This window comes from Pempheris klunzingeri, chromosome 21 (assembly GCF_042242105.1).
Source record: "Pempheris klunzingeri isolate RE-2024b chromosome 21, fPemKlu1.hap1, whole genome shotgun sequence".
Taxonomy (NCBI): Eukaryota; Metazoa; Chordata; class Actinopteri; order Acropomatiformes; family Pempheridae; genus Pempheris; species Pempheris klunzingeri.
Window position 1 is genome coordinate 10,186,480 of NC_092032.1, and position 22,562 is coordinate 10,209,041.

Genomic DNA, 22,562 nt, shown 5'->3' on the forward strand with positions numbered 1-22,562 from the left:
TCTCCCATCAGCCATCAGACTCTATAACAGCAACATCACTGGCTGATGTTAATATACTGCCTACCATCCATGCCATTCCATTCCTGTAAATATCCTATGGTGTAAATATTTATTTCATTTCATCACAATCCATATATTTATATCTATATTTATATTTATATTTATATTTATATTTGCTATTTTTTGTCTTTTCTATTGCTTTGTTCTTTCACTGTCCCTGTTTATATTGTTGCTGCTGTAACAAGAAAATTTCCCCCTATGGGGGATAAAATAAAGAAGTCTAAAGTCTAAAGTCTACACTGAGCAGTTCCTTGAAGAAAATAAAATCTGTATGAGGAGCGTGCCTGGAGAGTTTTGAAGAATTTGCAAATCTGTGACCATTAATGAACACTCACAAGATACATAATTCATATATATATATATTTATTCATATTTTCTCGTAATATAATCTCTTAATCAAACACAAGTAAAATTTTGACAAGTAAAAATGGCACTCTCTCTCTCTCTCTCTCTCTCTCTCACACACACACACACACACACACACACACACACACATTCACTCTCACGCAGATGTGATCATTGTAGCCATCTTGGTGCTTTCGTTGTCGTTGTGTTCCTCTTCAGGTAAAGGGTCATACTGGCGACGATACAGCAGACGATTAACCAGCGTGATGATGAACATCTCCAGGATCAAAAGCTGCTGACTCATCACTGTGGTGACAGACAAAAAGGAAGTAAATGGAGACTTCAGGGAGGATGGACTGATTGATCATCGCTCAAATACAAAAAAACATGGATGCATGGACGGATACGTCGGCTGTAAGGATGGATGTTGACTCACTGTAGCCTCTGGCTGCGGAGGAGAAGGGCGGAGTGCAGGCGATGGTGCCATTCAGAGCCAAGATGTTGATGATAGCCGTTTGCAGCTGGGTCAGGATCAGCACCAGCTACAAAACAAACACACGTGCACTATTAAACACTGTGGAAAATCCTGTAAAAAAAAAACACCTATAACAGCCCTATAAGCTGACATTTTATTACAAATCTGTGTTTATTTACAGCCGACCATATAGAGCAGCTAGTTCCTGTTCCATCATAAGGTGTGTGAACAGCTCTTTGTGTCCAGTGTGTGTGTGTGTGTGTGTGTGTGTGTTTGAAGCGTCTCTTGTGCCTCACCTGGTACATGGCGTACTTGGGGATGATCTTGAGCGTCCGCAGGGCCGAACTCAGGTGTCTGAAAATGATCGCCACAGGCCAAAGGGCAGTGATTGTCAAGATGCCCACGAACGGGTTGATCCACATAACAGCTCCTTCGATGCTCAGCTGAAATGTGGTCACACACACAGTAGAGTCAGGTTAGCGTGTCACAATACACTCACAATCACAATTTATTTGTTCAATGGTAACGTCATCCCTCCTAATTTTTTTTAATCAATAATACTAACACTGGTTTTGCTACATAAAGAATCTTTAAAATGGATGTTTTACTTTCTTCTTCTATTGTCCTCCTTGCACCGTGGTTATTATCATCATTATTATTATCTAAGCAATGAAACACATTTTAGGTAGCAAAAATTAAAATAAAACTAGACTTCATTAATAAGTGAAAACCAAGTGAAACAGTATCATGTATTATGTACGTTATGTCTTATAAAACTACATGAAATAGAAATGTCTTTAGTTTTAGTCTTTGTCAGTGTGGTCAACAAACACAAAACTATAAATAATAAGTCTAAATCTTTGGTCTCATGTCGTTTGTTAAACGATAATTTCTGTAATGTAATATGTAACTCAGGAGTCAGGATGATTTAATGCAGGATGTATCATGAGTTCTTATTGCTCGCTATCATTGAGCCACGATGAGTTCATATGATTAGTAAGTACTTATAGGCTCATCAGTTACTAAATTTGAACTCACAGTTAGTTCCTACATTAGTTCATCACCTGAAGTTAACTGTTACTTAGAAAAGGTCTGTTGATCTGCTGCTGTCAGATGCAAACGTCTACATGTTTCTGCATGATAAAAAAAAAACAGCTCACAGGCACCATCTGATAAATCAGAAGAGAAATTTCATAAGAGGTGAGCATTAATGAACTCAAAGCATTGTATTAATATCCTAATAGTGAGAAAAGGGACTCCTCAATACATTCTGCATTAATTCACTCATCAAACCATCACGAGTCACACAATAGTTACACATTAATTAAGCACCCTTATTATAAAGTGTTAAAACCAAGAGAATAGCTGAGTTTTATGAAATGAAAGTGAATCATCAAGCGAGTGATCATGCTGTTTAGACATTGTTCACTGAATACAATTGCAAGCTGTTGCAGCAAGATAACACAAAATAAGTCAGAAAAAGTATCGCTCATCCTGAGTTACTGACAATGAGGCCTAAATTAGAAGCAAACAATAGAAAACAGAAACAGAAAAATGCTAGCATAAAGTTTATGGGGCTTGTAAGCGCTTAATGGATCGTCATTTACTGAATTTTAACTCACAGTTAGTTCCTACATTAGCCTAAAGTTAACTGCTACTTAGAAACGGTCTGTTCAGGTCATGTATCTACATGTTTCTGCATGACAAAAAAAAAACCAGCTCACAGGCACCAACAGACAAATCAGAGGAGGCATTTCATAAGAGGTGGAAGCAGTTCAATCTCAGTTCAGTAAAGTCAGAGAGAAATACTGGGTGTTAATCTTGTGCCAGGAATCAGTTAACTGTTGAAGTCATGCAACAACATGTAGATGTTTGCATCTGACCAATAGACTAAGAGTCTGCAGGAGTCCGAATGCTAACATTTGCTAACGTTAGCACTGCTAGCGCTACACAGTGTTGAGCATTAATGAGCTCAAAGCATTGTATTAATATCTCTGCATTAATTCGCTCATCAAATCATCATTACGAGTCATGCAATAGTTACATATTAATGAAGTATGTTCATTAGCTTTTGTACCAAGAAAATGAAAATAGGCTGTAAAATAAAAATGGCTCCTCCTGAGTGACAGATAATGAAGCCTAAATTAGAAACAAACAACAGAAAACATTTGGAATCTGAGTTGTCGGGACACAATAAAATATTTCTATGACGGTAAAAAAGCGAGGAAAATAACTGGCACAAACATGAACTTGGGGAAACAATAGCATGGGGGCATGCCATCCAGCATCAACTCACATCAGCTAAGTCAAAGTTGCCGTTCGTATAGAGGACAATGGAAAGGATCGTGAAGACAATCTTCAGGACAGCAAACTGGAAGGTGCCAAGTTTGAGCAGGAAGAGAGAGCGCCTGGAGTTGGAACAGAGGAAACTGTGATACAGTAGCTGCTGATGACAGAAAATGGTTTTAGTCTCTCAACACTTTTTAAAAACAATTAAAAGTCCATTGTGGAATTCCCCATTGCAGAGAACCAATCATGGATAATTACCGCAGGATGTTCTAAACAATTCAGAGTGGCCTTGGGCACATCTTTATTGGCTTCAGACACGGCCATGCTCGAATGTTTTAACATGTGCAACAACAAAATGAACAGTCCCTCTGAGGTGCATTAAAAGTTTCTAATTACCTAGAAAAACAACAATTTCCCAACACAGATAATACTGATGATGGGAACCTGGACACTGCATCAAAGCAAAAAAACAGCTGAGCTGGCTCGTCGATCATCATCGCTGTATAAAGCAGGACATTTTGTGTGTATCTGTGTATCTGTGTATCTGTGAATGCATGTTGTGCAGCCAGTTCAGCCTGACCGGAGCATGACAGCATTGCTGTCTACAGTGCGCTGCAACACCCACTTCCCTGCCCTGAAAGAGTTAAAGAGTTGAACGACCAGGAGTGTGTTCAACCTGCATTCAGAGAACTAAAGGGAACACGTAGTGTGAGTCCAGTGCGGTACCTATAGAGGATCTCTGAAGTTACTTAATCTTTAAACAGACCAAAGACATCAAAGACTGCTGTGGACCAGGCTGAGCTCTCAAACAACATGTGGTTGTAACCATCTTGGAGGCTTTGCATTACGGGATGACTCAGTGACTACCTCAGAGATGTTGCTCAATACTTCTCAGTATAGCTTCTGGCCTAGTGTATTTCCTATAAATGTGGTCATTATGATATCCATGTCTCATGCTGACTTTGCACTCTTACAGAGTAGAGATTTGGGGAAGCGAGTATTTGTACAAACCCTGTGAGAGCGATGTCTGACTATTCCTTTAACTGTGTGGATTTAAAAGCTGCAATGAACAGACATTTCGTGAAAAGCGCTTTTTCACTGTGTTTGCTGACAGTTCAGTGAGAATATTGATACCACTCTCATGTATGTATAGTTATAGCTGCTGGTGAGCATAGCTTTGCACAAAGACTGGGAGCTGGAGGAAACAGCTAGCCTTCCCTTTTAAAACCAAATCTCCCAACCTCAAATAATCACATGACACACTGAAAAAAATGACAGTTCACCATTTTACAGGAATTAATGCAGACAGCCGAGGACCATGAATACCACAACTTGTCATTTTTATGCTTCAGTTTTTGTATAGATATACCAAACAAGATACTATATGTTAGTTTGTGAGGTTTAGAGAGGTTGGTAGGTGGATGTTGTTACCTTTGCACAAAGCCAGGCTCCCTGTTTTCCAGTATTTATGCTAAGCTAACCTTATATCTAAAAGGAAACTTTGCCACATTTAATTTGGATGTCCAATCAGCAAGGGCAGACCGGCCATCAGGAGCAAAAGGAGGAGAGCTAAGGAGGAAAGTGCTGCTAAATGATGTAAAATTACAGATATCTTCAGGAGCATTAAGGGACATGGTTGGTGTTCAAAAAAAAAAAAAAACACCTACTAGCAAGTTGTTTTTCATATATATGACTATTTGTTCCTGTTGAAATAATTATGGGAGTGCAATGGACAAACTTTTGAAACTGAAGACACTTGTCTAAAAGATGTGTCACTGGCATAAACAGAGAACATTTTGATATGTGGTCTGTTGCGAATGGACTGAATGTAGAGATTGACTGGACTGACATTTGACTCCTGGCATGAATTATCACCCCAACCCATCTCTGCTAATCTGTGTTGATGGAAAATACCCCAGTGCGTGCGATATTGACTGAGTTATGCTGCCCTGCAGAGATGTGCTGACAAAAGTCACATTTAGCATAATACATTACATGCAAACTTCTGACTCCAAACCCTTTAAATCCTCTCCCACAAAAAAGCTCAAAAACGACAAAAACAAGATCCCAAAAAAAACATTCCTCGTCACTGATGACTCAAATGACAGCGCTAGTGACCGGGAAGCAACTCAGTTTTCTCTGTCAACACGGCACACACTGAGCTATTTATTCCACATAAAATGTGGTAAAGCTTCCCTTGAATGAACGGTCGTGAGAGCGATATTGATCTTCTCATGTAACTCTCAGCAAGAAAGCAAATAAGATGTTAAACACTACACTTGCTAAGTTTCTTTCACGCTGCTCTGTTAATTTAAATCAAAACAGAAAACATAAGCTGAAATTAGAGGCAAGCTATATGCAGAGGGGAAAAAAAAATAAACGCATGTTTCTAAATCAATATCTGCACCAATGACTGTACAGTTGATGCCAAACCTCTTGAAGCCTAACAATGTGATAAAAAAAACACCCTCTCCTGCCAAGGATCATGAGAGCAGATGTCTAAATCCACATGCAGACACTTGCTGCTGTTATCAGTCTAAACACACACATCTGCTGTTCCTCTGGAGCTCTTCACTAGAGTTAATTTCAGCTTTCAAGGCAGAGCGCTTGGGCAGACTATGTAACTGGAGTGTTCACCTTGTGATGGCCACATATGGGAGGCAAAGGCAGCAGCAGCAGCACGGCCCCGTGCTGATCTTGAGCTTATGTCTCCCCGCTCGCCTCAGGAAAGCCTCATCACCACCCACCTCCTCTAGCATCAAGATCAGGAAGTTGAACATCACGATGGCAAAGATGCTACAGAGAGATAAGAGGAGGAGAGAGGGGTAATTGGAATGATAGAGGGATGCACAGGGGGGAGAGGTCAGAGAGGCAAAGTCAGTAGAAAAGTAGAGAAACAGTATCACTGCTTTCTATAAAACTCTCTGTAGGTTATGAAGCTACAGAGTTTCTCCTCTGTGATTTTTTACTGCCGGGCTCGGTGGGTAAAAACAAACGCACAGCACAGTGAGAGATGAAAGGTGAGTAAAATTCAAGCAGAGGGAGAGAGACCCACCAGGCGGAGGTCATATCAGTAAACATGGTGGCTCTGGGGATCCACATCCCCAGACACGACATGGTGCCGATCACCTGAAAATGAGAACAGAAAGAGGGAATCACCACGTGAAGACGGAGCACATTTGACTGACGCCCGCGCACCGTGTGAGCGCCTGTGTTATTCTTACCGGCGCTGCCCCGTTCACCCACATGATTAGACTCTTCTTTTTGGGCGGCACTTTCTTATAGATGTAGACGCACTCTTCTAGGTAGACCAGCATGGACACTGCCGCCATGAAGGTGAGCACAGAGTACAGGATGATGCCAAAGACGTCCAACTCTGCAGGGAAGGAGGGGAAATTACAACTAATTAGCTTAGTCTGGACACACAGGCTGCTCTCCTCTAATTAAAACTTGATATGATCTTTGATTGTGTTATCATGAGGGGAATGAGCATTCATGTTGTTAGAGCCTTTAGGGAGGCCGTTAATGTATATTCAGGCTTATTAAATGAAATTAAGAAATTGTGACATCAATGATTCATGGTTGTTTTTGAAGTGAAGAGAGAAACACGGGAAATGAAATGCAGACTGTTGCTATAGACACATGTGTTGTTTTCGTGTTTTTCACCATATCATGTTATATGATGGAAAAGAAGCATTTGTTGCTTTTCAGAACATGACAGCAGCCATAAATTATCAATTTGCATGGGCGTTATTATGCACAGAAAAGAAATAGCTGGCTCAGTGTCATTGCCGGTAATAACCTCTGAGACAAACAGATGTTTCAGACAAAGGGAGATGCAGCTATATGCTCCACATGAAACAGAGAGTGGGAGGAGAAGTTCAGTAAATTATTTCAGCATGTTGCCTGTGATTGTGAGTCATTTATTCTCTGGTATTGAAAGTCAGAAGTGATAGTCAGGACATAAACACACACGGCCACACAAATAAACAGTCCTGTTGCTATTTTCTCCTTCATCTGCTTAATCGGTCTGTGTCCTCGGATAAGACGTCAGATGGAGAGTAGAACTAATAGAGAGCATCTATTAGTTCTACTCTCCATCTGACGTCTTATCCGTCGCACATGTGCACAACAGATTTGGTTTGATGCAGTAAAGTGGAAAGTGAAACTTTTTTTTTTTTTTTTTTTACTGGCAAACCTGATCCAGATGATACCCTGTGACACATTTAAAGTTTTACCATCATTCACAAGTAGGCGAGAGCACGACCAATACTGGAGGTTTGAAGCAGATGCCGACATAAAAACATTTGTAAGTTTCAATAAAATCGGGTGAGATTCATTCGCACATAACATCCAGCAACATTTTAAACAAGGATCCCGTAAATTAGCGTTACAAAGAACTAAGACAGGTGAAAAATAAACTTTAAAATATACTTAAATAAATTACGTTAAACATTTCCATACTGTAATTTGTTGTTCTTTATTGTCTAACATATAGCCTACGATAATACAATATATTTCTATTTGCCCAGTAATTTATTGATCAAGCTCTTATCATAAGAAAATGCCACTGTTTATATTCAGCAATCTATCACGAGTAAATTATAAAGGAAGAAAATTGTTATAAAATTAATTGTAATCAAAAAAAGAAGGCACTTTTTAGGAATGCACATCACCGATGCAACATTTAAAAAGTGGGTATTCTTTATTTAGTCTAAAGAAGGTAATTGACTTTTGTTTAACGAACACATTTGACAAACAGCCACAGAGAAATCTTGATATTTGACATAATCTCAATGATAAAAACATAAAATGCAACTAAATAATGTCCATTCAGGAAGATCCAATGGCACGCTGCACTTTCAAACAAACACATCTAGTCTTATTTAATCACTGATTTATTCCTTTAGGATGTAAGTCATGAATATATTGCTTAGCTCTGTTTAAGTGGATTTCCTCTCTGTTGCTGCACACGTCAGGCTGCTGTGAGAAAAGAATATGGATAATCCGACATTAGTCAGACGCCTAAGTACTATTTTTACAACAACACCAACACCCCAGTGAAGTGGATTAATGGATTAACATGATAATTTGTGTAAAAAAGCGTGAAGAGCTACAGAGAAGTGAGCTCTGCCTGGGCATTACTTTGGCTGCTCACATGGATACTGATGCTCGCTGCTTGTGTCCCAGCCTTTAAGGAGGGACAGAAGAAAAATCTTACATTTTTCACTCTACTTTACATTCTGGCCGAGCATATGAGAGTGAGATCTGGTGTAGTTTGTCTGAATATGTAAGGGTGGGGGTGGGGGGCATCTCTCTAGCATCTCTTCAGCCCCAGAAAGCAGCAGGGCAAGGAGGGACACAGCCTCCCAAAGTGGACTTGAAGGGATCCATCAGGATCAACCGTTTGGTTTCTCTCCCCCTTACTGTTAACACACACACACACACACACACACACACACACACACACACACACACACACACACACACTGCTGCTCTACAGAGTCCCATTTGTGGTGTCTACTCACTGAGGATGATGTTGATGGCCAGAGGAGGCTTGTCCATGCAGCTCGGGTCAATGGTTCGGTTGGATCCATTATTCATCCTGGTTGCTGCTGTTTGTGCGTGCCTGTGTGTGTGTGTGTGTGTGTGTGTGTCTCTGTGTGTGGCTGTGACTCTCCTCTGCCTAGATTCAAACAGAGCCCTCAAAACTTTCCACAGAGGAATATGTGCCTCCCGGACACCCAAAACATTTGTTGTACTCGCTGGACCCGCCCCCGCCCCCGTTCCGCTGAGCCGTCTGACAAATCACCGCGTGCTGGGTAATTGACGTAAAAACGTGCTTTGTGAGCAGGCATGCCGACACACACACACACACACACACACACACGCATGTGTATTTAAGACCGGAGAATTGATGGGATGTTGCCATTGTTTTACCTTCCTTAACTTTGATTTGGTGGTTTTGCATCATTTCACTGCAGCATGAAGGTGATGGGGAATCCAAATGCAACAATTATGTGATTTACTGTGTGAAAGAGCACGTTTGATTTGTGGTGTTTTGGTCACCTGTTGTTTGTGGTGAAGCTTTCTGCAGCCATGATGTGGTTCTGTGTGGTTCTGTGGAGGTTGGTACCACTTAACCAAACCAAACTCACCTCGTCCCTGTGAGTCTTCATCACACACAGCTTGACTGTACTTACCTCCCCTGCTTTCCAGAGGACACTTGAACTTGTTGTGAAATGTCTCGGCACACACAGACACACATAGACTATCTCTCCTCAGACGGGGGAGTCCTGGTTAACTGGGAGCAGCAATAATCCAGTCACATTGATAATGGGGCTCCGGGTGGAGGAGGGGGAGGTTTACAGCATTAGGCAGCTATGTGTGTGTGTGTGTGTGTGTGTGTGTGTGGTAAGAGAGGAGGCTTTTCTTGGGACTACAGCCCATGGACAACACACATCACATGCACATAGCCCACCCCCTGTTCCCATAGCAACATGTGCAGGGGTATCGTCATGTGAGGCATTTTCAGCAAACGTTTTTGCCCCCTTGGCTACATTTGAATAATTTGAAACACTAAGAGGACTGTATACAGATTTATAATTAAATGCCAGCTCACCAGGGACATTTTCTACAACAAAAGCCTCATCCCATCAGACATTTTCTGCACCCTCGTTGTTAACGCTGAGGAGAATTTGCTCTTGCTCTCTTCCTCTTTTACTTCTGAACATCACCTCTGGCCCCATTTACCTCATATCCAGGTTTTTATTGTTCATCACATCTGCCTGCCTGTTCAGGCAAACCTTGGCTTCCAGGGGTTAAAATAACTTGGAGGCATTTGCACTGAGATAAAATCTCTTTTAATCCTTGAGCTAAATGTGCAAGCACATGTAAAGAGTGAGTACTGGAGATGACTCATGGATGGAGCATAAAAACAGGGATACACTTACAGTAATGTAACGTAAAGCACATCGTTGGCACAGTATGGCACACAGGGAGGATGAGAGGTGACCAACCCGTGTTGCTCTGAAGTGTTACTCTTCTGTACACTGTGTTCAGCTTTATTACAAAAAGCACAGCATGACCCACATCTGTGTCTCCTTATATGACCAGTGAATCATTTTAATCAAGTCTGAGCAACTTCACTTCCTGCTGGTCTTGGCTGCATCACGGTACACCTCCGCTTACCTCTCTGTTACTAATGCGTCAACAAGGATTTGCCCCGACTTGGAGGAGATCGACTGTGAGGACGATTCATCAGACAAGGATGAAGGGAACAACTCCACACACAGTGACTACGGACATGTTTTAATGGGACATTTTCAAAACACCCTCTCCAAAAGTCACCTGATTGCACCATCCATCCACATTCTGATGCCCTGATGATCTGCCAGGAGACTCTGTTGGCTGTGTTTCTGGACAGTAATGCCACTCTCCGGTATCACTGATGGATTTTTTTCTTGAATGGCTAAACCATCCAAAAGGTCCTCAGTGAGACTGGCTGCTCCGGCCTTGCCGAGGTTTGACTTGTTTGGTTTTTAACAAGTCACTGTTTACTCTCCCTCACAAACTGACACAGAGGTCATTACCTTGGGAGCTTGGAGCTCACATGTGCACAGACACACACCCATAAATACACACACACACCCATAAATACACACACACATTGAAACGAAAAGCACGTACACTAATAGACTGAAAAAGTAATTTTTCGGTATATTCTATTTTATTATCTTTTTTTAATCAATATTGTGTGCTGTTCTTCTTTCAGATGTTTCATACATTAAACTTATGTTTTATTTGTTTTGAGTATGTGCAGTTGCACCAAAAATTATTCAACCCCCATTGCACATTAGATCTATTGGCAAAATTTAAATAGCTCAACACAGCTAATATTACAGGTGGTTTCTCCAAATTCAACACAAAATGCTACTTTTAATGACCACGGCAGCCTCAAAATTATTCTACCCCCTGAACAGAATCCCTCATATGAGCAGGTGTTGTCTGAGGCACACCGGATGCAGCTAATCAATTTAGTTGCATCATGTGTGCTTGAGATAAAACACATCAAATACGTGGACTGGCTATGGGTTTGTTCTCAGAGAACTGTCCAAAAAGTTAAGAGAGGAGATCGTTGCCTTGTACAAACAAGGAAAAGGATACAAAAAGATGGCAAAGGCACTGAATGTTCCCAGAGATATTGTTGGAAACTTAGTTCTCAAGTTCAAAGCTATAGGAAAACTGGCTACACTACCTGCCACCAGATTTCTGAGGAGGCAGGAGGCCAAAAACCCTCCAGTGACTGCAAAAGACCTGCAGCACGACTTGGCGTCAGCAGGCACTGAGGTTTCAGTTTCTACAGTAAGGCGCATACTTAACGTTGAAGGAGTCCATGTCCAAACTCCAAGACTTACACCACTACTTACCCAAAAGCACAAGACAAGTCGGCTCGAAATCATATAAAAAGGCCACAGAGGTTCTGGGATTCTGTTCTTTGGAGTGACGAAACAAAACTGTAACTTTTCAGGTCTTTGGAACAGCAGTATATCTGGAATGAGGCATGAACTGAAAAGAACACCCTGCTTACAGTGAAGCACGGTGGTGGCTCAGTGAGGCCCTGGAGCTGCTTTGCAAAGCAGCCAACAGAGAGCTAGAGGCTGTTGGCCATGAGGAACGGGCTCAGATTCCTCAGGAATGCTGTCAGAACCTGGTGTCTGGCTGTGCATCATGTTTGCAGCAGGTCATGACAGCAAAAGGGTGCTCTACTGAGAACTAAAGATGCTTGTCAAGAGGGGGCTGAATAATTTTGAGGCTGCAGTGGTCATTAAAAGTGGCAAATTGTGTTGAAGTTGGAGAAACCACCTGTAATCTTAGCTGTGTTGAGCTATTTCAGTTGTTCTTGTTTGAGTTGTTCACTGAACAAGTAATTTTTGCCAATACACCTAATTTGCAGTGGGGGTTGAATCATTTTAGGTGCAACTGTATAGTATTGAGCGTTACCTTTTAAATCACAACACAACAATACAGGAATTCCAATGCATCAAATGCAGCAGTATTTCCGTATTACCTGGCATTTACATTATGAAGTATATGCCAAGTCACCTCGGCCAGTGTGCTGTACTGCTCTGCAGAACAGATGTGACACACCAGGGGTCTCCGTCCCCATATGCTTAATTTATGATTTACAAACAGCCCCGTCAGCTGCCTCTGTGGAGAGAATTAGAGTTTGGGGATTTGAGAGGATGAGGAGAACAGTCAACACCAGTCACAGCAGCAGAAGTCAAGGGCCTGGAGGTTAGACGGATAGCAAAGGTGAAGGTTCAGCTGGGTTCCTGAACTTCAGTCCACGATGACTGTTGGCCAAAGCAGCCAACTCACTGTCTTTCTCTGACAGAGAACGACAAGGACAAAACTAAACGACTTCCCACTCAGTCTGTATTTGCATGTGTCAAAAATTAACTTATCAGGTTATGTTTCTCTCCAGGAATTTGGCACTTGTAAATGATAAGACATTTTTCAGCACAAACCGATGCTGTGAACACTGTGCATAACTGACCTGCTCTCATGTGATACCCCTCGCAGGCTCTGCTGTACAGCCAGTATTTGTCATGTTTTTATACATTAAAGCTACGCTGACAGAAAAACAAAACATCTACTCAACACTTACTTATCTTTAACAATTACACATTAACTCCATCTTTTTTCTTTTTTTTTGACTTAGGGAGTAGTACAGCCTGTGTTAAAGCAAGTTGTTCAAATCATGGCTCCAGAGGCAGCTGTATAAAATCTGATAAAGCATGAGTGATGTTGCTTTGCAGATGAGTTGCATTGTGGGTAATGTAGGTACCAAGTTTTCGCAAGGAACAAAAAGACAATCTCGCTGGCTATGCTGTATTGATTTGATTGAATTGCCCGTTGTGAGTCTGATAACGTTTCAGGAGTTGAGTGCTAAATCAGAAGCACATATATTGTGAATTAACCAAAAAAAAATAAATAATGAGATGGTAATTACACTGGAGATTTAAAAAAAACATTTATTGTTATTTTCACGTTAATTGTGTGGAGGCATGTACTTCATTCACAAAATAGGAACAGTAAAATTAATCAGACAAGAAAAATATATATGTAGTCTTCTTACATTATCAATATATATATACACACGTTGTAAAATAGGACATTGTAACAAAAAGAAACCAAAATGTAGCAATAAGCAAATTATGATAGGCTACATCTGCAATGTGAATACAGATGTACAATGTTTTAGTCAGTCTAAAGAAAATACGTGAAATTAGACTGAAATTCCTTCCTCCGTGTTCACAGGAGTTTTTATGGCTTCATTTATAAAGTTGAGACAGACCAGACTAAAGCTAATTTAAAAACATGATGCACCTAGCAATAGTTGGAAAAAAACCCCATGTCTGTTTTAACGCCATGATGCCCGTTATCATGGTAAAACACATCGTTACAGAAGTTAGGCGCCATGCTTTTGAGCATTAGTCAGACGTTATGTATGTACACAGACATGTAAAAATCTCATGGCTGCACAGAAGCATTTCTCCCAAGACGACAATATTACAAAAGAACACTCAATTAAGCATTACAAAATACACACGCGCACTTTAGTCTCGTGGCCAAAACAGCCAAGAGAGAGAATATAGGCAATTTATAAAACAACAAGATGACATGTGCAATAATGTTTCAGATCAGTGGCCGTGAGTGACGAGTGGAACGAGCCAGGCTCCTTACAGTTGATAGAGAATGTGTGTATATTTTTGTATTTTTCTTCAACTTAAAGTGTCGAGGTTTAGAAAAAGATCTACATGAGCTGAATGTAACCCTAGCTTGATGGATGATCTCCGACAGTAATTTAATATGCTTAACTGAGATCAAACCAGTGGGATTCTGATAATTAGCCACAAACGGCATAATCCATCCAAACAGTTACAAATGTCCTCCAATCCCTGGCTTATAAAGAGTAATTAGAAACACACTTGGGCTCAGAGGGTTAAAACACAATTGGATGGATAAAACGTAAACATCAATTCTAAAGTGTGGGCCGTTTTTAAGGATCTATCAGGATCAAATACCCTCACCAGTCTGTCCGCGGCTCATTCTGCTCAACTGTGACAATGACTACCAAGAAACACACTGTACAACACCACTAACTCACTCTACACAACAGAAACAAGCTGTAAACTTGTACATCACAAAAGCCTGGTGGGATCTGGTTCACTGGGGACTTGTCCAGCAACAGTCAGGGATGTGATCAGATAGACGTCGGGAATTTATTTTATTGCCCTCTACTGTGAAACCGTAAAGTTGCATATCAATAACAAAATTCCTCAGAAAAAGGATGCAACTCATTCCTGAACAATTGTTATTTGGTTATACTGACAAAACAGTCTGTCCTTTGACAGGAATTCACACGTTGCTGTGAGCATGAGTAAAGACATCTAAACCTCTGCGACAATAAAAATGCCTCTTTTACAGATTTTGAGAGACCCTCCAAGTTATGGTCGAACCCCAGATGTTCAACACTGGCACGAGACAGTTCACCATTGAGTTTTACACAGGCTGAGGCTCCTGTAAACGTTTCTACGTCACAACACTGAGCCGACTCCAGAGTACACACAGAGCAGAGGAGGTGGGCAGAAGCTGCAGTTTCTGTTTTACAGGTCGCGTGGGCTCAATTCACTTTCACGTCAAATTAAATATGGGTGAGTTATTACATGAAAGGAATGCATATTATGCACATATTATGAAAATACTGAATTCTGAGGAAAGCTGCACCTGCGAATTAGACTGAAAGTGAATTGAGCCCTGAGCTACAAGTTCAGAAAAATCTCCCTCCCAATGATAACAGGAGCCTTGTTGCCACCTGCTGGCCAGCACTGGTATTGCAGAGGACATCATGGCAAACAGGCAGGAGGGACACATGGAACTATATAAAATATTGCGCCACAACGACTGCTATGCAGAATTTGGTTATGATGACACTGGCCAGTGAGGATAAAGCTAGGATGCTGTAAACACTTCAGGTCCAGAGGTCAGAGCTCCTGACGGGTCAGCCCTTATTTGGCAATGAGTGTGGGTGTCTTGGTAATGGGTGAAGCACTGGGCACTGTAGACAAACAGCATGTAGACACTGTGTGCTAAGAATCACTGATCAGAAAGTGACACAGGTTGCGACGGACGCCACACTTTTCACTATGTCAAATACACGTCCCAGGTCAAATTGTCCATCGATAAGCAGCATGTTTTAACACAAGTTGGCCACAAAAACACATAAAGCTGATTCTTTTAGTTTCTGTTAGAAAAAAAGAAAAATAAAGACTGCCACTTCAACTGTTGATTCACACACATACAAATACACCATAAATCACATGATCATCCAACATCCATTACACCTGGGATGTTTTTTGGACATGATTAAAAAAAGAAAAAAAAAAAAAAGAAGCAGCACGTTGTTTTGATGGACATTGATAATCTACAAAGTGCAAATGTGCCATCTTTGTGCTCAGATATCCAAAACGCCACCCAAAACCCAGCTACAGTCTTCCCTTATTTGCGCTGGTTCAGTCCACTGAACCATGCAGTAGAGTCCTCTGTAAGATAGTCCGGGTTTTGGTGGGAAACATCCATCTCGAGAGTTGCGGACCACAGATGCGCTCCTATACTATGTGTTAAAAATAAATGGGAAACGGCCACACTGATTAACTGATCCATCTCCATGGGATGCACTGCCTTTCTAAAAACACGAAAGAGAAAGGTTCAAAACAAATCTCACTCCTCCGGTTTGTCCCTCACTCTTCACCGCAGCTTTGTGCCTATAAAATGAGTCCCGGTGCAACCAAGACGCTTTTGGCACAAAAAGTTCTCTCATTAAACACCAGGAGTGGGCCTTATCCCCTCCGTCAATTCGTCAATTTTCTCATGATCAATAAATGCTTAAGTTGTGAGGAAAAGAAAAACTGAACAACACGAGGACACATGTGCACAGTTGAATGTGTGACTCTTGGCGTGTGTGTGTGAGTGATCAGGAACCAACGTGTATCAAGTGTCCTGTGGGGGTTGGTGTGAGATTTGCTTATGACACCGCATGCGGAAACGCCAGTGCCATAGATGCAGCACTGTGCTGTGATGGGCGAAAGAAATGCATTTCCATAGTTACTCCGAATTGGGTCTGAGGGGATGGGGTTGCGCTGGGAGACTGTTGCCATGGTGACAAACTTAACTGTTGCGTTGCTTAAGGCATCATATTAGATGACTGAGGGGTTTCTCCTGTGGCAGAGACGGAAGAAAACAAAGATGATTACACTCAACATTGACATAATTGTGCGATGCAACACTTCCATGTGAAAAATCTGTCAGAGCTGCAATCAAACATACAGACTGACGTGGTTTACCTGGTTAGGACTCGCTCTCCATAGAGATTGTAATGGTTTCACTTTCAGCTGTGAAGCAAATGAAGAAAATGTGATAAGGTGACAGATACACAGACAGTGAGCAGTTAATGTTAACCCTGTTAAAATACAATCATCCCTGGTAGATCTCACCTGATTTGAGGGTGTTATTAGCCATATGGTCTCCGATGTTGTTGGCATGCTGGTCGTTGTTCAGGAGGCGATTCTGTGACTCGCTGAGCAGGGTCGAGGGGACATCGGCAGCACTGGAAACAAACCCAGCAAATAAAAAAGCAAAGTTAACTGTGCATCCATCCAAAACGTAAACCTTCATCACAGCCTCATGTCAAATAATATCATTTATTACACCAGGAATTGCACCTTTTATTGGGCTCTGGATGCAGGGTCACCGTGGCCTGCTCTACATCAACGTTGACCAGCCGTGTGGGGAACGTCAGACCATCTCCCTGACTGTAGTAAACAAGGGAGACAGGAGAAACTCAAGATTAGATTAATCCACATATGCCTGCGGGGAAACAAACTGCATCGGGTCAGAAGTACAGCCTGATATTTAAAAAGAAGACTGTTTCTGTTTTGGTGTCAGCGCTACACGAGCCTCTTTATCTTCTATGTTCAATTCTACATTTGTCTCCTTTACCTGGTGAAGACGGGCAGCAGCCAGTACTTCTTCTGGTCTCCAAAGACCTGAGCGATATTCTTCCGGAAACCCAGAGAGAAGCCGTTCTTATCAGAGCCTGTCCTAAAGACTGGTGCTCTGAACGCCTCTGGGGAAGGGGAAGGGGAAGGAGAGGGAGAGGGAGAGAGAGAGAGAAACATGGAGAGACAGGAATGAACAGGGAAGACACATACAGACCTCATTAAACAACCAAAAGGTGAAATGTCACGTAAATATGGTTCTACAGGTTCACCAGATGTTGGTAACAACACATGCAATGTCATCAGTATGTTCTGCAACAATATGCTTGCAAAGGGCTTGAGAGAGCTCTTTGCTTTTCCCCATCGTGAGATGTTTCTTGTGTGACACCTTGGTAATGAGACACCTTTTTATAGGCCATCAGTTGGGCCTGAACCAGCTGATATTAATTTGCACTGACAAGGGGCAGGATTGCTTTCTAATTACTGATTGATTTCAGCTGGTGCCTTGGTTTTCCAGTCCTTTTTGCACCTCCCTTTCTTCATGTGTTCAATACATTTTCCCTGTGTCATTTCACATTATTACACATAACTTAAGAACATCTATGGTTTGATTTCTTTGCATGTGTGGATTGCATGGGTTGTTGTGTCATGTCAACAGCCCCTTTAGAAATATATTTACAGAGAAAATTGGTGAATACTTATTTTACCCGCTGTACATCTACAACACTGTTGGAAACCTTAAAAATTGTGTTAAGGCAAAACTATGTAAGGTTTGATAAGCAGCAGCCACAGCAGGCCATTAATTCTGTTGATGTCTGAGTGACGAACGGTACTGCACAATTTTATTGAGAAAAAAAATATTCAAAGTGGAACAGACTTCGACACAAGACCTGGCCGGGGAGCAAAAGAAAAAACGGAAAACATCTGCACCCACAGTTGTGAGTTAGCTTCATAGACACATAGATGGTGTGTGATATAGTCCTGTAAAACGCAAGTTATATTGAGTCCCTATGAGTCAGAGTACCATCAAAATTATTTTCAAGCTAAAATAGATGCAAAATGTTGCTTTAACACAACTTACAACACATTCAGTACATGCAGATAAATGTGTTGTAATAACACAAACACCGGCTCAATGTGTGTGCATGTGTGTTTGTTACCTATGGTGGACCTGTTCTTCCCAACAAGCCACAGGTGGTAGCTGAAGAGGGACAGAATGCTGATGCAGAACATGGCCGCCACAAAAAAAAGAAACAAGACATGGAATTTGGCGTGAGTGTCTGGCAGCTGATTCTGAGGAAGAGACGGGAGAAGAGGAGAGCGAGAGAGGAATCAATAACAAATTCACACGGAGGATGTTTATGGGGAGGAAAATAAAACGTGAAACGCGGGAAAGTGGAAAAGGAAAAAGGCAGCGTAACAGAGAAATACGAAGAGTATCGTGTGTACCACGTCACCGCACGGTTATCACAACAAAAAAACATGGCAACGATGGTGAGGCACAGCAACACTAAAGGCTTCGGAGGACAGCTGGGTTACCTTTGGGCAGTTCTCTGCCGATTTCCTCCGGCAAAGCTTTAGTACAAACAGAAACAAGACTGGTTAGCAACACCAGGAGAGGACAGGTGGGAAGGAGGGAAATCAGCAGGCAAATACAAGTCATGGCCAAGTTGGGTGAAAGGGTGGGGGAAATGAAAGAAAGAGTGGGTGAATGTACACAGTGTGCCCAGAATGGACAAAACAAAGGGATGAAAGAGGATGGGAGGAGAGGAAAAAGAAGTGGAATGGCTACAAAAAACGCATGAGTGGTGTGACTGATGCTTGGTATACTGGAGGGGAAGACAGAAAGGAGAGAGATCAGAGAACAATGACCCAGTGTGCGGGAACTGGGGATAACAGAGGGGGAAACAGAAGGGGGGTCAGAGGGGTGAAGGGTGAGAGAGGACAGAGAAAACAGAGGAGCAGCACAGCTCAGCACAGGAGAGGTCAGCACCATGCACAACCCACTCAGAGGATGCTCATCCAGGCTTTGACATGCGACCGAATCTGCATCCTCTGAACCATCTCTCTCTCACACACACACACACACACGTACACATTTGCTGCATGCTGAGGATGAACAGGGTGAGTGTCGGCACATCATTACTCACTGTCCAGAACATTATGAAATATTGCAGTACGGTGGCTGCGATGAACAAACAGTACACCAGCGAGTAGGCCAGGAAAAGGATGAAAAACTTGTAGTTGGAGAATCCTACACAGTTGTTCACCCTAGAGACACACAAACACAGAAAGGTCAGGTTTGACATCACTTCCTCCCAAGTAGAAATCTTATCAACGTGATCTTTCAAAAGGTGGAGGCTTTGTGCTGCTCTTATGTTTACAATGGGCCGATTGTTTGCTTCCTTCGGTGCAAACCAGAGTAGAAAGCTCTGTTGCCTTTATGTGTTTGGCTAATCAAGGTTAATTCTGCCAAACATTACAAGCAACCAGGGCATGAGAACGTGATCCATGTGGATAATTAAGTCGTTTTTGAGGTGTTTTGGCAACACATCGCGCTGCAAGATTATCATACAACAAATGCAATTCCGTACCTGCATGAAGCCAGTGAAAAACACTCACGGTGCAAAACATTTGTCATCTTAAAATGACCACAGAAAAAATGGATTAACATTGAAAAGCTTGATGGCACTGCTGCAAATATGCTTGGCATGAAGTGTGAGCCATCCTAACTCTGTGGGACTTAAATGTGAGATGTCGTATGTGCAGTGTCTCTCTTTGTTCAGGTCTTGCATACCAGGGACAGTGGTGGTCCATCTTCAGCACACACCTGCCACACACAGCAAGAGAAAAGGTTGATATTGTTTCAAAGGATGACAGATAACTGGAAGAAAAAAACATCTATGGTTTTCTTACATGTCACACGCGGAGCAGTGATGACACCGGTCTGGCTTAATAACTTGACAGCGGTCACAGTAACGGATTGCTGTCAACACAACAGCATTTTATTATTGGACAGCTCAAACACATAGACAGACAAATGAACTCTCACTAAGACATTCACATTTAGGACACACGGGATGAACGTACCTCCGGCTCCTGTGCGGGTGTACAGCGGCAGACTGGTGGCAGCTCTCCACAGGATCTCTTGCTGGGACTCCGGCCTTTCTTCCTTCTCGTAACGCTCCTTCTCGGCCTTTGGCAGGCAGAACTGGAGTGAAATAACCAGACTGTTAAAAGATATGCGTACTTGGTGGGCTTCTCTTGGAGAATCAGGTTACTGTACCTCTTTGGAGGGGTTGGCAGGCTTGGTGAAGATGGTCTTCCAGTAAGACCATACGAACATGATGAAAGAGAGGTGGAAGAAGATCAGGTAGACAACTGGAAGGAAGCACAAAACAGAGCGTCAGGACCCACAGCATATAGTCTGAAACATATACCAACACTGAACACAAGCAAATTACCATTAACAAGTTGACATGAGGAACTGCTGTTGCCACTTGGGATATATAGAAACACAGTACATCTACATATCAAATTAATGAGGAAGTGCTGCGCTTCAAGCAGACCGACCTCAGCATTTTCAGAGAGCATCTCTTCTGTGCCAGCTTTTTTTAGCTAAGTGTACAGAGCATATTTCACCGGCCCTCAGAGTTTATTCCAGTAAATAGCAAACTGGCTCAGTTCAGTAACAAGAATATTCACGATGTATTAAATAAACATTGTTTTGATTGTCAAAGACACTTACTCTGCTCTCCTACATTTGGGATGGTGACTGTAGGAGAAAGAAAAAAAAGAGAAAAAAATGTTAGATAAAAAACAAACTGTCATCTCGACAGTTAAATATAGTGGCATTAATCATACTGGTGGTAACAGATCTGACAGTGGGATTAACTGCATTTGGATTAAAAATGCTTAAGAAATTAATGCTCCTGCAGTAAATTTGAACTATCTAGTCCAGTGCTTCCCAACCATCCTGAGGCAAATTCACAAATCACAAAATGCTTAAAGGGATAAGAATGAAAGACAACATTAAATATGTGTTACACAAAATCATGCAATGTAGTTTAAATAATTTTTTCTAGTTGACAAACAATATAACCACAAGGTCCATTGAGTGGCTGTTCTGCAGCTTTCAGTCATTTCACACAACCTTCCTCTGCACATGGAGGTTGCCCAGTTGTCATTTCCATTTATATGAGCACTTTGAGGACTCGTCGTCCACCTTGTTTCCTCAACGACTTTTTTCCCCCCAAGGTTGAGAATGAACTTTCAGTCTCCAATTTTGGGCCAGTGTGAGATAAGATGCTCAGAAATCTACAAATCAATCAGGAATGGACCAACAGAAAAACTAACTTCAACTATCAATTTTATGGGTCAAATTTCTGCATTTCTTTCTTGCATTTGGGAGCTTTCACCTCCTCTAGCACCTAAAAATCGGTCAGATGAATCAGTCTCATTAGCACTGTCACAGATTATATGACCTATATAATCATATAGATTATATGACCTATATAATCTGTGGCCATTAAATGTAAATACGGCCCCATTTTAAGGAGTCATGAGCTCCTCTAGGATGGGCTCCCCTGTGCATGGAGGTGCACTTTCTTTTTTTACCAATATGTTTTTGAATTACAGTGACATTAAAGCACACACCAAACCCTGTCCAGTGGGGATGCCTGTGATGCGGATGTGAAAAAGTTTGGGAACCCCGGAAATCCACAATCATTTACAGTTTAAACACGTCGAAATAATCGTATTTATCAGTTTAGCTATAAAATCTTTCCTTTTAATACAAAAACAATCCGAGCCAAATCAACACTTTAGCCGTGCCGAGTTAATTAGTAATGTGGTCAGACAGCCAAATACCGTTTAGTTGGCGTTTTAATTCTCCATCCAGACTCCATTCAGCTCGACATTAAACAACACAGACGAGGCGGGCAGCTGTTATAACAGCACGGTGAAAGTTTCCCTTTGCCCTGAACACATCTCCCTCTAAAACACGGCAACACAAGGCGACGGCACCGAGCAGATAAATAGCTGTATCTACATTTGGACAGACTGGTGCCAACACCTTTGTTGAAGCTGCAGTCCATTTACTTTCTGCTGGCCAGCAGCAGCTGTATGTTTGTGGGGACGGCTCAATGGAAACAGCCGCCGCCGGAGGCTTTAGAGAGGCGGCACACTGCGGCAGGACGTCTACTTACATATACAAAGCTCCACCACATAAGCGTAGTACGACCAGCAGACGACCAGGGCGATAAAAATCACAGGTATCCATGCTAAACCCCGCTGACAGCATCTCAGTACGTGTGTGGGCGCCATCTTTG

General features: G+C 42.0%; 2 protein-coding genes across 2 annotated transcripts; both read right to left on the minus strand.

Annotated features, from left to right (window-relative positions):
* Positions 1-442: 442 nt before the first annotated feature.
* On the minus strand, positions 443-8,824 carry slc51a (solute carrier family 51 member A). Its single transcript, XM_070853108.1, has 8 exons — positions 8,698-8,824; positions 6,394-6,545; positions 6,225-6,298; positions 5,807-5,965; positions 3,177-3,288; positions 1,177-1,323; positions 842-947; positions 443-711 (listed from the first exon to the last, which is right to left on the minus strand). The coding sequence occupies exons 1-8, from the start codon at positions 8,771-8,773 to the stop codon at positions 563-565; spliced, it is 975 nt and encodes a 324-aa protein (XP_070709209.1). The 5' UTR covers positions 8,774-8,824; the 3' UTR covers positions 443-562.
* Positions 8,825-16,235: 7,411 nt separating this feature from the next.
* zdhhc20b (zinc finger DHHC-type palmitoyltransferase 20b) lies at positions 16,236-22,557 on the minus strand. Its single transcript, XM_070853035.1, has 13 exons — positions 22,440-22,557; positions 20,981-21,007; positions 20,519-20,613; positions 20,323-20,443; positions 20,149-20,218; positions 20,030-20,062; positions 19,383-19,503; positions 18,393-18,525; positions 17,234-17,360; positions 16,957-17,046; positions 16,729-16,841; positions 16,579-16,626; positions 16,236-16,453 (listed from the first exon to the last, which is right to left on the minus strand). The coding sequence occupies exons 1-12, from the start codon at positions 22,555-22,557 to the stop codon at positions 16,583-16,585; spliced, it is 1,092 nt and encodes a 363-aa protein (XP_070709136.1). The 3' UTR covers positions 16,236-16,453; positions 16,579-16,582.
* Positions 22,558-22,562: the final 5 nt, after the last annotated feature.

What these genes read in the sequence shown, in the direction of transcription:
- slc51a (XM_070853108.1), bottom strand. Translation starts at nt 8,773, where the DNA reads ATGAATAATGGATCCAACCGAACCATTGACCCGAGCTGCATGGACAAG. An exon ending in ACTGATATGACCTCCGCCTG is followed by an intron (nt 5,966 to 6,224) that starts GTGGGTCTCTCT and finishes ATCTCTCTGTAG; the next exon opens with CATCTTTGCCATCGTGATGT. An exon ending in CCAAGTACGCCATGTACCAG is followed by an intron (nt 948 to 1,176) that starts GTGAGGCACAAG and finishes TTTGTTTTGTAG; the next exon opens with CTGGTGCTGATCCTGACCCA.
- zdhhc20b (XM_070853035.1), bottom strand. Translation starts at nt 22,557, where the DNA reads ATGGCGCCCACACACGTACTGAGATGCTGTCAGCGGGGTTTAGCATGG. An exon ending in GAAGAACAGGTCCACCATAG is followed by an intron (nt 17,361 to 18,392) that starts GTAACAAACACA and finishes CCCCTTCCCCAG; the next exon opens with AGGCGTTCAGAGCACCAGTC. An exon ending in TAATAACACCCTCAAATCAG is followed by an intron (nt 16,627 to 16,728) that starts GTGAGATCTACC and finishes TTTGCTTCACAG; the next exon opens with CTGAAAGTGAAACCATTACA.